General features: G+C 37.9%; 4 protein-coding genes across 4 annotated transcripts; 3 read left to right on the top strand and 1 right to left on the bottom strand.

The window, feature by feature from the left end:
* The first annotated feature begins 1,201 nt into the window (after positions 1-1,201).
* Positions 1,202-1,843, top strand: LOC137728004 (histone H2A.6-like). The gene is made up of 2 exons (XM_068466880.1): positions 1,202-1,453; positions 1,571-1,843. Exons 1-2 carry the CDS (start codon positions 1,265-1,267, stop codon positions 1,778-1,780), a joined length of 399 nt encoding a protein of 132 aa, XP_068322981.1. The 5' UTR covers positions 1,202-1,264; the 3' UTR covers positions 1,781-1,843.
* Positions 1,844-2,090: 247 nt separating this feature from the next.
* Positions 2,091-3,295, bottom strand: LOC137728003 (protein DESIGUAL 2-like). Its single transcript, XM_068466879.1, has 3 exons — positions 3,089-3,295; positions 2,756-2,961; positions 2,091-2,400 (listed from the first exon to the last, which is right to left on the bottom strand). The coding sequence occupies exons 1-3, from the start codon at positions 3,185-3,187 to the stop codon at positions 2,184-2,186; spliced, it is 522 nt and encodes a 173-aa protein (XP_068322980.1). The 5' UTR covers positions 3,188-3,295; the 3' UTR covers positions 2,091-2,183.
* A 1,680-nt stretch (positions 3,296-4,975) lies between these two features.
* Positions 4,976-7,257, top strand: LOC137729937 (protein HEAT-STRESS-ASSOCIATED 32). Its single transcript, XM_068468987.1, has 5 exons — positions 4,976-5,218; positions 5,476-5,667; positions 5,817-6,024; positions 6,658-6,881; positions 6,981-7,257. Exons 1-5 carry the CDS (start codon positions 5,096-5,098, stop codon positions 7,089-7,091), a joined length of 858 nt encoding a protein of 285 aa, XP_068325088.1. The 5' UTR covers positions 4,976-5,095; the 3' UTR covers positions 7,092-7,257.
* Positions 7,258-10,217: 2,960 nt separating this feature from the next.
* LOC137728805 (anthocyanidin reductase ((2S)-flavan-3-ol-forming)-like) lies at positions 10,218-13,314 on the top strand. The gene is made up of 6 exons (XM_068467577.1): positions 10,218-10,566; positions 11,457-11,623; positions 11,710-11,910; positions 12,003-12,162; positions 12,253-12,469; positions 12,784-13,314. Exons 1-6 carry the CDS (start codon positions 10,437-10,439, stop codon positions 12,926-12,928), a joined length of 1,020 nt encoding a protein of 339 aa, XP_068323678.1. The 5' UTR covers positions 10,218-10,436; the 3' UTR covers positions 12,929-13,314.

The raw sequence follows: 13,314 nt of genomic DNA, 5'->3' as shown, positions 1-13,314 counted from the left end.
TATCTTGCTGAGTGTCGTTGAAATCTTAGGTACATTACTAATGTTGTGGTATTATTCGGTTTGTTAAATAGCTGCAATTGTTTTCGGTCACTATAATCGTAGCGTAGAAGGGAATGATCATTCAAAACACATTTTAATTCGCTAGATGCGCTTCATTGTCCTCATAGTCATGGTTCAATCATTTGATTGGGTCTTTCGTATGATCTTCCCAGTATTCTGGTACTTGACATGCTTGGAGGTCTTACATTATCTCCAAAATGTTTGCACCAGCGGCCAGGCAGTGGAGCTGTTGATTCCATTTCTTGAATGCAGTCTTTGGTGGTGATGTGCATTGGTCGTGCGATGCTGATTTCCTGTTTGTGTTCTTATAACGCTGTTTTTAGTACCAAAGAAAAACCAAGGGCTGGCTGAGTTGGTGTCGTAAGGATTTATCCTGTGTCTTATGAGTTGTGTTTGGGATTCTTGGTTTGTAGAGTTTCACGAATCTTTTCGAATGCAAGTGATTAAAACCTTCTGGTCATGATTTGTATTGGGGAGACAATCTAATCCGTTATCTTGGTGGAGGAATGGGGAGTATGCATGCGCTGATTTTAGGGCGCGTCCAACTCCTGTCCAACCACTAAGGGGAGACTTGACAAACTTAATTAAAACCAACCCATCCTTCCACCAATAAACGATCTTTTGACTACAAATAAAGTAGTTTTTTAAAAAATGTCTTGAATTTTTTTTTAATATGTTATAGCGTTATTTACAAAAATGTTATAGCAAATTTACGATGAGTAAGTAGACGTAATAGCACTCATTAACAAAAATGAGAAAATTTTAACGTCTAATTGACAGATAAGTAAGCGTAACAGCACTCGTCGACAAGAAAAACTCATCAGCTTCTTCATTCTTTTAATTTTGCTCTTGAATTAATATATATCGAAGCAAAACAAATTTGAAAAGCACATGGTCAAAATTGGTCAATTCATATTTAATCCCAGTGAAAATATGTCCTTCCCGCTCTACACAAATACAGAAGCACAACCGAACCGGCTGAATCCAAACATCACCATCCAACCGTCCAATTATTTTGAAACAAATGGCCACAGATTGCAATCCGCGTCACTCCCTCTCATTGGCTCTAATTCTCCATAAGCGGCGAACGCCCTATATAAACCTAGAAACTCCCCAAAACGCTCATCCCGCTATTTCATAACTACATTCACATCGCGAATAATTTGAGATTCTCTCTCTCTCTCTCTCTCTCTTCTCTGAATCCATGGCCGGAAGAGGAAAATCAATCGGCTCCGGCACCGCCAAGAAGGCCACGTCTCGGAGCAGCAAGGCCGGTCTCCAATTCCCCGTCGGCCGTATCGCCCGGTTCTTGAAAGCTGGCAAGTACGCCGAGCGTGTTGGCGCCGGCGCCCCTGTCTACCTCGCCGCCGTCCTTGAATACCTCGCCGCAGAGGTCAATTTCTCCACCTGAACCTTAATTGTTTCTCAATTTTGCATCTTTATCTTTTCTGCGATTTAAATTTTGATTTGTTGAATTAAAGTTTGATTTCTTTGAAAATTGGATTTTTAGGTTTTGGAATTGGCCGGAAACGCCGCACGTGACAACAAGAAGACGAGGATTGTGCCGAGGCACATCCAGCTGGCCGTCAGGAACGACGAGGAGCTCAGCAAGCTGCTCGGCGCCGTGACCATCGCCAACGGCGGCGTTATGCCCAACATCCACAACATGCTCCTCCCCAAGAAAACCGGCACCGGCAAATCTGGCCCCGCCGAAGACTAGAAACTGAGCTTCGATTAGTTCCCTTTTGTAAAAAAAGAGATGGCACAAATGCAAAAAATGGAAGGTAGTGTGGTTTAGAGAGGTTAGAAACTGAGCAATTTTTGGATTGCTTTCTGGTTTGATCAATTTAAAGAGATGAAATTATGGCTCGAATTTCTTGTTCGTCTCCACTTGAGAATTTTAAATTTAATAATTGCAAATCAAGATACGAAATTGACATGAATTTCGAATTGGGGTTTTGGGAAATTTGAGAAGTTCTTGGCGATTTCGAATTGGGGTTTTGGGAAATTACGTCACTTAATTATCAACTCCAATCTGTTCTTCATTATAATTTAAACTTGAGTTTACAAACAGTAAACAAAAAATTCATCAAATGGTAATTAAGTGATTAAGCTGGAGGAGGTCAAGCTGGGTTGCCGGGTGTGGTGGGTTTGAGTTTCCCTTCTTTGAACGTCGCTTTGGCAGAGACGTAATATGCAATGATGAACAATCCATGGAAGAAGCATAAGATCCCTCCGATGGACAGAACCCGACGGTGTGACAACCCGCACGATTTTCTCGACTTTCTGTTTGACATTGTCCCGGCAATCAGCAGTGAAAATGCCACCGCCAATGTAATCCTGCGTAATGTTGATTTTAGACTAATGCTAGGAAGTTAAAACGATTTTTAACCAAACTCGTCTCTAATATTGTTATTACTCTTTACTTTAGTTTTTGGATTTAAAATTAGAAGTGGTTATCCTATGAAAAATCTCTATTAATTAAAAAAATCATTAGTTTAAGTGAAAATGTTGATTTTACAAAAATATTTTTAATTTAACAGAGATTTCGAACAAAATAATTGAAGGTGGACAATTAAGGGGCCGTTTATATCAATTTTAAATCTCAAGAATCCAAGTGAGTTATACTAATTTCAAAAACCATTTTGGATAAAAGGCCAGGAAGTTAATTAATTGTGGATAATTAGTTAATTACCATGATAAGATGAGGGAAGCAACTGCTAATTGCTTATTTGCTGTGGCTTTTTGGTAATCTTCCTTGGACGAGATGCAAATGCAGCCACCAAGCAAGTTGCCTATTACATGTGCAACTGCTAGTATCACAGCAGCTGCCAACCCTAATTTGAAGGCCTGGTAACTTGGGTCCCTGCACTCAAAGATCCACATCTTCAAATGGTGCACCTGTTTTTCTCATGCCAAGAAATTTCCATATATAGATTAGTAACTCAAATAAAGGGCATTGCTTGGCTCGTTACGCATGCTGGAAACATAAATTTATGCATACATGTCAAACAGTAATTTGTTTTACCTTGTTTTGAGCAATCTCAGCTTGAATCCCAAGGATTCCCGCCACGACGTCCATAATCAAGACCGAGAGGCAGACGAGAGGAGTCGCGTTTTTAACCATCTTTGCAGGGTTGGTTGTAGGAGGGGATGATGGGTGTGGAGTTTATAGGCAGCTTCTGCCTGCCGGTGGGTTTATGTAGTAGAGGAGGGACGAGGGAGAGGCTGTCTATCTGACAGATTAGGAAGGAAATTAGCTGTGGTTTTTATGAGTAAAAGCTTCTTTTGTCTTGACGGTTTTCACTTTATTCTTCCTCTTTCTTTTCTTTTTTTGGTAAACCTTTATTCTTCCTTCTTTTGCCTGTTGTTATTCTTTGCTTTTTGAATTTTGGATTCCTTTCATGGGGAGCAAGGAAAGCAGAGTATCATCCACGAGAGATTTTTTATTGTGCTAGGAACACAATCCAAAACTCAACTATAATTAGTTGAAAACTTGTAAAAAAGAATTTTCAATTAATTGTATTGTAACATTTTATGTATTGGACCGTGTTTTCGACACACTACAAAATTTCTCATCATCCACATGCGGTTGGGATTGGGAATTAACTTTGATTCTTACGTGTATGACAGCCGAGAAGAATCACATTTCTCTTCAAATTATTTCTTCAATTCCATGAGCCTCTTGGCCCAGGGATCATATGGTCATTTTATAGTTTCTAACGAGCTCAAGTACTCAATATGCAAGTAGAAACAATAATATTATTTATATCATGTTTTTGTACCACATTTTCATACCACCTTAGGTGGCATTTGATGTAAACAGTCATATCATTTGAATTAATCAGATTTTTGAATTTAGTTCATTATTTAATAAATTAATAATTAAGAAAAATTAGTTAAGTAAATGATGATTGTGATATACGAGGAGTCTTTCTCCTTCATGTTCTTGAGTTTTGCAAATTTTTCAAATAATGTGACTATCCACATCAGATGCCACCTAAGGTGGTATAGAAATGTGGTATAAAAAGATGATATAAATAGCATTACTCAAGTAAAAAATGTAAGCTGAACCAATAAACCAAAGTATGGGGGTTAGATCAGTTGGATAGTGCAACTAGTTGCTTGCACTTGAGCTCGATCTATCTCTTTGTAGCCTGCTTTGAATTGAGGTCGAATCTCCAAAGAGAGCAGGGTCTTGTCTTTGATCCTCTCTTTCATAGATTAGAGTTGCTCCGTGACTTTTTGTATCCGAGTTCAATCCCCTTTTTTTTCGTCTATTAGAACTGCTAAAGCAATAGCTTCGCTTTTTTGCACCGAAATTCAATTTATTCCTCATCGATAAAAGTAGTTTAAGATATCATTTTGCTAAAATCAAAGTAAAAATTCATGTATATTGGATCCTAATTGGGAGAGATTTTTGTGCATAACAGTCTAATCCTAATTGGGAGAGATTCTTGCGCATAACATTCTTGACTTCTTAAGCAATGTAATATTGTAACACACTCATGTTATACCACTTGTATTTGGTCACACACTGATGTATAAGATGATCTAGTTGGGAGGGTTTGTTTGCTCATTACCCTTAAACAATATGATGATCACCACCTTATTACTTATAGTTAGATGAGTTATATTTTATCTATCAATATGCACAAATATCAAAATTTAAACTCTTATAACGACGATTAATAAAATGATGAACAAAAGTATTTTCTCAAGTTGGATTGTACATAGAGGTGACAATTTGCACCCAGCCCGTAAACCCGAATCAGCCCACCCATTAAACCGATCCAACCATTTGCCAGCTCTACGGTTGGATACATGGAGGAGCGGACAAGTGGCAGTTCATTTGAGCTGTCATCTGTCATCTTTCAAAACATTTCTAGAACCAACTAGATCAACTGTCATCTTCTCGAATTAACCAGAGAAAGTTGTAGACAAACCCAATAAGGAATTGCCCTTCCCTTTCCTATTCTCCAATTCTCGCAATCTCTGATTCATCCTGTGAACTTGATTCCTGAGGAGGAAGACGATGGCGGCGTACAGATGGAAGTACTTCGAGGAGAACGAAGACCGTCCCGAAAAACCTCGAAGCTATGGCGTCACAGAAATGAGAGGCCCCCATTACTCCCTCTTGAGCCAAAACGTCCTCCAGGTACTTCCCAAAATTTCATCTTTCTTTTCCCTTGGATTCATTTCATCATCATTTTTGCTTTTGGGTTTTTCACAAAATGTTGTCCTGCTATGTAAATTTCAAAATTTTGGCTTGCTCCCATTTAAAAATTTTCAAAAATTTTCTTTTCTTTCAAGATTTTAGGACTTGGGTTTTTGAATTTGTGGAAAAGTTGATGTGGGTTTATCATAATTTGTTGAAATTGGTAATTAATGTTTGGAAATGTTACATTTTTACAGGATATTTTTGAGTCCATGGGGCAGTTTGTTGATGGTTTGAAGTTTTCTGGAGGTTCCGACAGCTTAATGCCGAAATCGTTTATCAAAGAAGTGACTGATGTTGCTCACCAGCATGATGTATATGTCAGCACCGGCGATTGGGCTGAAAATTTGCTTCGAAAAGGTCCATCGGCTTTCAAAGAGTATGTGGAGGTGAGATGTTGGGAAGAATTTCATTATTTCAGTGATATATATTTCAGTGATATATATATATATATATATATGTATATGTATATTATTGTGTGTATTTGTTTGTATGTTATTAATGGCAATGATTCAGTGTTCTGTTATGATTTCTTTAGGAATGTAAGAGCTTGGGGTTTGACACAATCGAGCTGAATGTGGGATCTCTTGAACTTCCTGAAGAAACTCTTCTGAGATACGTGCGCTTGATTAAGAGCGGTGGTCTGAAAGCGAAGCCACAGTTTGCGGTCAAGTTTAACAAGTCCGACATTCCTGTAGGTGATCGAGCATTTGGAGCCTACGTGGTTCCAAGCCCACGATCATCTGGTATGCCGTGCAATCTTTCCTCAAAAAATAAGTGAATGATATGTTTGCCTTGATAGCTAGATATTGTCCGAGAGCTCTGCATACAACTTGTATATTTTCTTGTTGGGACATTTAATAGCTCCGAGCTTAAAAAACATATAGAAACTGAATTCCAGAAATTGCAAATCCTTGTCCTTTTGTTCCGTTGTTATGTGAAGGTTAGTTCACATTCGCAAACAAATAGCATACCACAAAGGCCCAAGAAGGAGGAAAAAATTGTGCTTTAACCTTACGTAAAGAAACGTAGAATTTCGGTTTAATGGCATGAATCCAAGTAATTGAATTTGTCTGGTGTATGTAATATCAATATCTGTTTTACTTTGATTACTAGGCTGCATGATACCATGAATAAGAGTTAGCAACTAATGATATTACCACACGGCACCTCGAGAAAAGTTGTGCCGTCATTTTTTCACGCTGATGATTCTTCCTTCTTGCATTCGTCTTTCTGATTATTGCCTTTTGTTTGTGATGGTAACATTTCCTTGACGTGTGTTGTGATCATATTACACGAAATATGGTGCAGTAGTGGGAGCACCCCTATGGTTATTTGGTTATAACTTATAAACATGACTGTTGTCTCTGTTTTCTTAGAATTTGTTGAAGATGTTGATCTTCTGATTAGAAGGGCTGAGAGATGCTTAGAGGCTGGGGCCGACATGATAATGATCGACGCTGATGATGTCTGTAAACAAGCTGACTCATTGCGGGCAGACATAATTGCGAAGGTTATCGGGCGTCTGGGGGTTGAGAAGACCATGTTCGAAGCTTCAAATCCAAGAACATCAGAGTGGTTCATCAAACAATATGGTCCAAGGGTATACAACGTGCTCTCATATTTTTCTTTCTTCATTTCTTCTTTGTGTATAGTGCATTGCGCATGCTGCTAAATTGTTCTTGTTTGCCTGAATTACTAGGTGAATCTCTTCGTGGACCACTCCCATGTGATGGATCTCGAGTGCCTCCGGGGACGCAACTTAGGTAAAAATCATGCATCTGTGCTGGGTTCCTCTTATTTTCTGTTTTAAAACTTTTTTTAATTACAAAAATGGCGAGAACCAAAAGGTGTGGTAATGTGTGGAAACATCGCCGTTGTCCTGTTGATATCGCATATGTATGTGTTCCTCCGGTGCATGTAACGTTATCGAAGTACCTTAAATTTGGTCATTTTTGCAGTAAATTTATGTTCGGGTTTTTGTGTAATCGTTTTAATTCAGACGATTCAATTCTGAGTACTGTAACCTAAGTTGAAGTTTGAATAATTGACGTTGTCTTTCGGGCGAAAAATTGATGTTGTAGCCTTGTAGGATCTATTTTCTTTACTACATACGCAGGCATGTTAGGATATAACTCTTGTAGTGAAGAGATCATCGTGCGGCAGAGAGAAACTTAGGCCATTTCCAACCGAAACGAGCCCTCTAGTCCTCCAAGATATTAACATTTTAATGAATAGTATAGGGTCATATTTGCCTTCATCTTCAACCGAGAGCCAAAGGGTCATATGGCTTGTTTTAACTCTGTTACAAAAAACTGTCTTCAATCGAAGATCATAGAACCAAACATAATTTATTATTTAAATTTAAAAATTACAACAACTTAAATTTAAAAACAACTTAAAATTTAAAAATTACAAATTAAATTCATAAAAAAAAAATTTGGTCAAAAAAACAAAAAAAATGAATCCAACGGTAACTAGCCGTTGTATTTGAAATTTTGACTTACCATTCCTATTGGATATAACCGACAGTATGAAATTTCTGGCCCGGCCCGAGGTTGGTTGGCTGCTTTGGGCCAGCCGCTTGGCCTTTCGGCCTTTTTTTGTCCAGTGAGGCTCACGAGCCTTTTGGCTTAGCCCTCGGTTAGAGATAATTTTTGGGTTATTTTTAGCCTCTTGGTCGTATGAACCCTTTCGGTTGGAGATGGTCTTAGGTGCAGGTGCATTGTCACCTGGGGTTCGTGTGATGCGGTGAGAGAGGGAGATATGGAACTACAATATGTTATACGCGAGACTTTTCCCCCGTGCCTGCAGATGATTCTCACGTGATATAGGCACATAGGAATATACGGCTTTTGCATTCAAGAAGATTAGAATATTTGTATGAATGTTACTTTATAGTTCACATTAGTTTTTGTTGTTTAATTAATTCTACACCTATGTTTCTATTAGCAATTGATCAATTAGTCACAATGCTTAGGAAAACTAATGAAAATGGTTTGAGTTTTAATGATAAGGATAAAATAAAGAGTAAAATGAATAGTAACAGAATTAACTTTTTACTGTAAAAATGTGATCTTTCGTTAAAGTTAACAGTACCGAAAGTTTTTTGTTAAAATTCCATATTTTGAAACCTAACATTTTACACCCATCAGGTTTGAGGTGGTTTTTAAAACAAGTAATGTGATTCTAATTTTTTCACGTTGACTCCTTAAACATCTAACTCTCAACTAAAGCGACTCTTTTTGTCAACATGACGCAAATACGGTTTATTTAATATGATAAAATAAAATTTTCGTGATTTATTTTAAAAATCTCTCTAAACTTAAAGCGTGTAAAATGAAATTATACTTTTATTTTCCTAATAAAAAAATGTGTAATATCGATATTATTATTTGGCAATAATGCAAGACAGCTCCCCTTGTGGTTAGGTGTGCAATAGTGCGTGGAAAAAGGACCTACTTCCTTCCTACTTGGTGTTGCACGTTTCAGAATGTTAGCTCATTTCAAACAAGTCTCCGTTGTTTACGGACCCAAAAAGTCATGTCGTTTCGTGCATCGTTTCGCTTATTTCGGCATAAGTTGATAATTATTTTATTTTTAAATTTAATTTTTTATTTTTGTGCTGGAGATAAAAAATAAAGTATATAAATAAAGACGAGGAAAAGTAGTTGGAGGGAGAGTAGAATGTGTAAAAATTATTTGCTGTAAAATATATATGTATTTTTTTTGGTAATTTGAATGCTAGAGTATGTTTACAAAGCTACATTGAATTCTCTAGTTATGAACTTAATTATACAACATGATTACAAAATATATAAATATCAAGAATAATATGAGTGAAATTCAAGTTCATAGAAGAAACCCCTTTGAAGCAATTATGATGTTGAACTTCTTCAATAACAGAGCGGCTGCGTGGTTTCTTCGGTGGCAACGGATGGTGAAGGAAAATAGGGTTTTGTTTCTGGAAGAAAAGCCAAAGAAAGAGAAGAGAGAGCTCTAGGTGACCCCAAGGGGGGCTTGTATAAAAGTGATCTAAAACCCTAGTATTTATAAGCTAAATAGGGCTGCAGCTGATTGCAAGTTGATCCCAACCATTAAGCCAAGGTTTTGAACGTTTTTCCTTATTTGGCTTCTTCAAATCAGGCTAGATTGGTCTTCTAATCAGCCAGATTCGCTTTGGATTCTTTATTTGGGCTTCAAAACAAATAACAACTTTATTTAGGCTCCAAAACAAGTCACTAAACTTCTCTCCACGTTTGAATAAGGGTTCAATTTATCACTTTGTATACATTTCTTGTTATATTTGTCGCATCTTCATCTGCATTTCTTCGTTAATGTGTTTCCTCTCTATTTCCAGCCAGAAATCAATATAGAATCTGAAAAAAAAGAAATATCTATGAAACGGACGTTAATAAATCAAACTAAAAGTTGAAATGTCTGTCAGGCAAGTCATAATAAATATAATTCAAGAAAAGAAGATGAAAACGGCTTTAGCATAAGAATCAAGGGTAAGAATATTTTATAATTGGGACGTATGCGTTCGTTTTAAAGTGTTTTTAAAATAATTGAAATTTTTTTTAATGAAAATTGTCTTTCAAAATAATTATTAGTAAAAACTCAAGTAAATTATGATAAAACAATTGAAATGCTATATTTCACTAGAAATACTTTCGGTTATTTTAAAAGCATTTTCAAACTAACTCTATATGTATTGTGAACTATTATCGACGCTCCAAAAAGGTCACAGGTAAGGTTTTTGTCAGTTGAATGACAAATTTTCTAATCATTGCCAATGTCAAGTGTAGAATAACTATTTTGAAGTCTCGCGTTTTCATTTTGTTTTGTTATTTGTTTTGGGTCGACAGATATATTATAGCAGGAAAGTTTGTTTTTGGTGTTTTGTCGAAAAGCTCCTTTACACCTGGGGGGATGATCACAACGGAATGACTGAAATTGCATAGTGAGTTGGTGGCTTCTTAGATCCTCACGTGCTCACCTTCTTCCTCTTCCGATTCGATTGGATGAAACTTCTGCCAACAGCGACTGTGCCTACTCACAGTCTATTTAACCAGTAAATCCCCCGCTACACAAAACACCACTCCCATAATTCCCACCGACCTTTTCAGCTGAAAATCTGACAGAGGAAGAGGAAGCCATGGCCACCCAACAACCCATCTCAAAGAAGACGGCTTGCGTCGTAGGCGGAACCGGTTTCGTGGCGTCTCTGCTGGTCAAGCTGCTGCTCCAGAAGGGCTACGCCGTCAGAACCACCGTCAGAGACCCTGGTCAGACTCCCTCTTCTCCATTTTTTCCCAATTTATTTAATTTATCTATTTTTTTTAACCAGACGATATTCTAGACTACCCTAATACATAACGATATCAAAAACGCTGGTGAATATCTTGACTAACTCGTATGCAATTTCTTTTGAAGTTTCAAATTTTTGTTTTTTCTTTTCTGTCAACTGCAATTTATGCCCAGTAAAAAACCATGTTCATAACCAAAGAACGAAGACAAAGTACATGTATTGTCAGTATTAAAGGGGACATGCAGGGACTAACTCCCTCGCTGTACTAAATATTATTCTTATACTACATAGTCGATGTCAAGTCAAATCAGTTTGTTCATTAAAGTTAGTTCAGTCAGAGATAATTTAGTGTAACAAACGCGAAGGGACCAGTCTCTCATGCTCTAAGTTCAAATTACCTATGTTTGTCAGATGCCCTCCCATACATGAAATCCTGGCTCCGCCACTGCTCCCCTTCCTTCCTCTCCTCTCTCACTTTCGTGATGCTCAAATAGAAGGGGACCAGAGGGGAAGGGAATTCAAAGGAAAGAGAATCCTACTCCGTTTCCATCACCTTATATAGGACCATTGCACTGAAAAGTTTGTCATGTTTCGCGTCTCTGGTAGAAAAAATTGAAACTTCAAAACGTTGTACTTGGCATGTGATGAGTAAATCCAATATGACCATTAAGCTAGAGGTGTTAGTGACAAGACAAGGTAAAAGTTCATAATATGATTTAATTACTCATCTGAATTTACTGTTGGAATACAAAGAGGCCTTCGTAATTTTGTAGGTTATCAGTAAATTTTGAGAAAACTTATCAGTTAAATTCTTGTTTTACTGTGCTGCATGAATTGGTTTTCAATTTTTGATACATTTGGGTGCAGACAACCACAAGAAGGTCTCCCACCTCACAGCACTACAAGAGTTGGGTGAGCTAGAGATTTTAGCAGGAGATCTAACTGATGAAGGGAGCTTCGATGCCCCAATAGCAGGCTGTGATCTTGTTTTCCATGTTGCAACCCCTGTCAACTTTGCCTCACAGGATCCAGAGGTCCGGATTTTGTGAGAATTTCTTGATGAAATGTTGCATTCTGTATAGTTGAGGACAGTGGTAATACTAACATTGTCAATTAACAGAATGATATGATCAAACCAGCAATCCAAGGGGTACTAAATGTTCTGAAGTCGTGCGTGAAAGCCAAAACAGTGAAGCGCGTTGTTTTGACATCATCAGCTGCTACAGTTTCGATCAATACACTTGACGGAACAGGTTTGGTTGTGGATGAAAAGGATTGGAGTGATTTGGAGTTCTTGACTACTGTCAAGCCACCCACTTGGGTATGTCACCAAATCCTTTCTTTAAATAGGTCTAGTGTCTAGATATTCGCTGAATGAATTGATCAAACAAGAACGTTTTCTCAAATTTGCAGGGGTACCCTGCCTCCAAGACACTAGCTGAGAAGACAGCTTGGAAATTTGCCGAAAAAAACAACATTGATCTAATCACTGTGATCCCTTCTCTTATGGCCGGTCCTCCTCTCACTCCAGATGTTCCCAGCAGTATCGGCCTTGCCATGGCTTTAATCACAGGTTTGAAGCCAGAAGCTAGAACAATGAACTACTTTGCACTATATCTCCGATAGGCATGGTGTTCTGATGATTTCTTTTAATGTTTTACAGGAGATGATTTCCTCATAAATATGGCCCTGAAAGGTATGCAAATGCTATCAGGTTCGATATCCATTACACATGTGGAGGATGTCTGCCGGGCTCATATATTTTTGGCTGAGAAAGAATCTGCATCTGGTCGGTACATTTGCTGTGCTGCCAACTCTGGCGTTCCTGAGCTTGCTAAGTTCCTCAACAAAAGATACCCCCAGTACAAAGTCCCCACTGAGTAAGCCCATAATCCTAGTATTCGAAAACCTAGATTTATAAATTCCTGTTTTTGATGATGAGTAGTATGTTTAGATTTGTGTACACCGAGTGTTTTTTCGTTCTACAGTTTTAAGTTCTAGTACTTCGACATTGCATTCGCTTTTTATAGTCACCCTCAAATGTTTCTACCAAGAAAATTCTGACCAAGGTTTGGAACTTAAAGTTGGCAAGTTGCATTGATTGTCGAAGTAAAATTCAAAGGGTTTAGAACTCCAGCTCAACTAGCTATTGTACAATTTCGGATGGTTTTTTCATTCTCCGTTGTAATTGCAGGTTTGGAGATTTTCCGTCCAAGGCCAAACTGATCATCTCTTCAGAGAAGCTTATCAAGGAGGGGTTTGATTTTAAGTATGGCATCGAAGAAATATATGACCAAACTGTGGAGTACTTCAAGGCAAAGGGGCTGCTGCAGAACTAGAAAAACCAAGTCTCACTAGCTTGTGATCCTCCTGTTATATGGATCACAAAATGTGTGTAATCGATCAGCGTGTATCGAGCTAGCTATCTCTCTATCGTCTGGCTTACCGTAAATTTTCTTGTCAAAAAGCATCGTAATTTGCTGAGTTAGGCAAATGGTAATAAAATCGAGCAGCGACGAAAAAGCAACAGCGGCGTGTTGCTTTCTGATGAGAATTATATGCCTGCTTTTTTGTTGAACCACAGGAATGGCTGTGTTCTGTGTGAAGGCATATTCATAGTCCCAACATGTAGGATGCCGTTTCTACATGATAAGTCCTTTCAGGAAAACGGCTGATCGTCTAAGCACAATTAATGAATCAAAACCGAAAAGGTTACAAGTAAAAG

The sequence above is a fragment of the Pyrus communis genome, chromosome 3 (assembly GCF_963583255.1).
Source record: "Pyrus communis chromosome 3, drPyrComm1.1, whole genome shotgun sequence".
In the NCBI taxonomy this organism is placed as follows: Eukaryota; Viridiplantae; Streptophyta; class Magnoliopsida; order Rosales; family Rosaceae; genus Pyrus; species Pyrus communis.
This window is presented reverse-complemented; position numbering and strand designations above follow the sequence as displayed.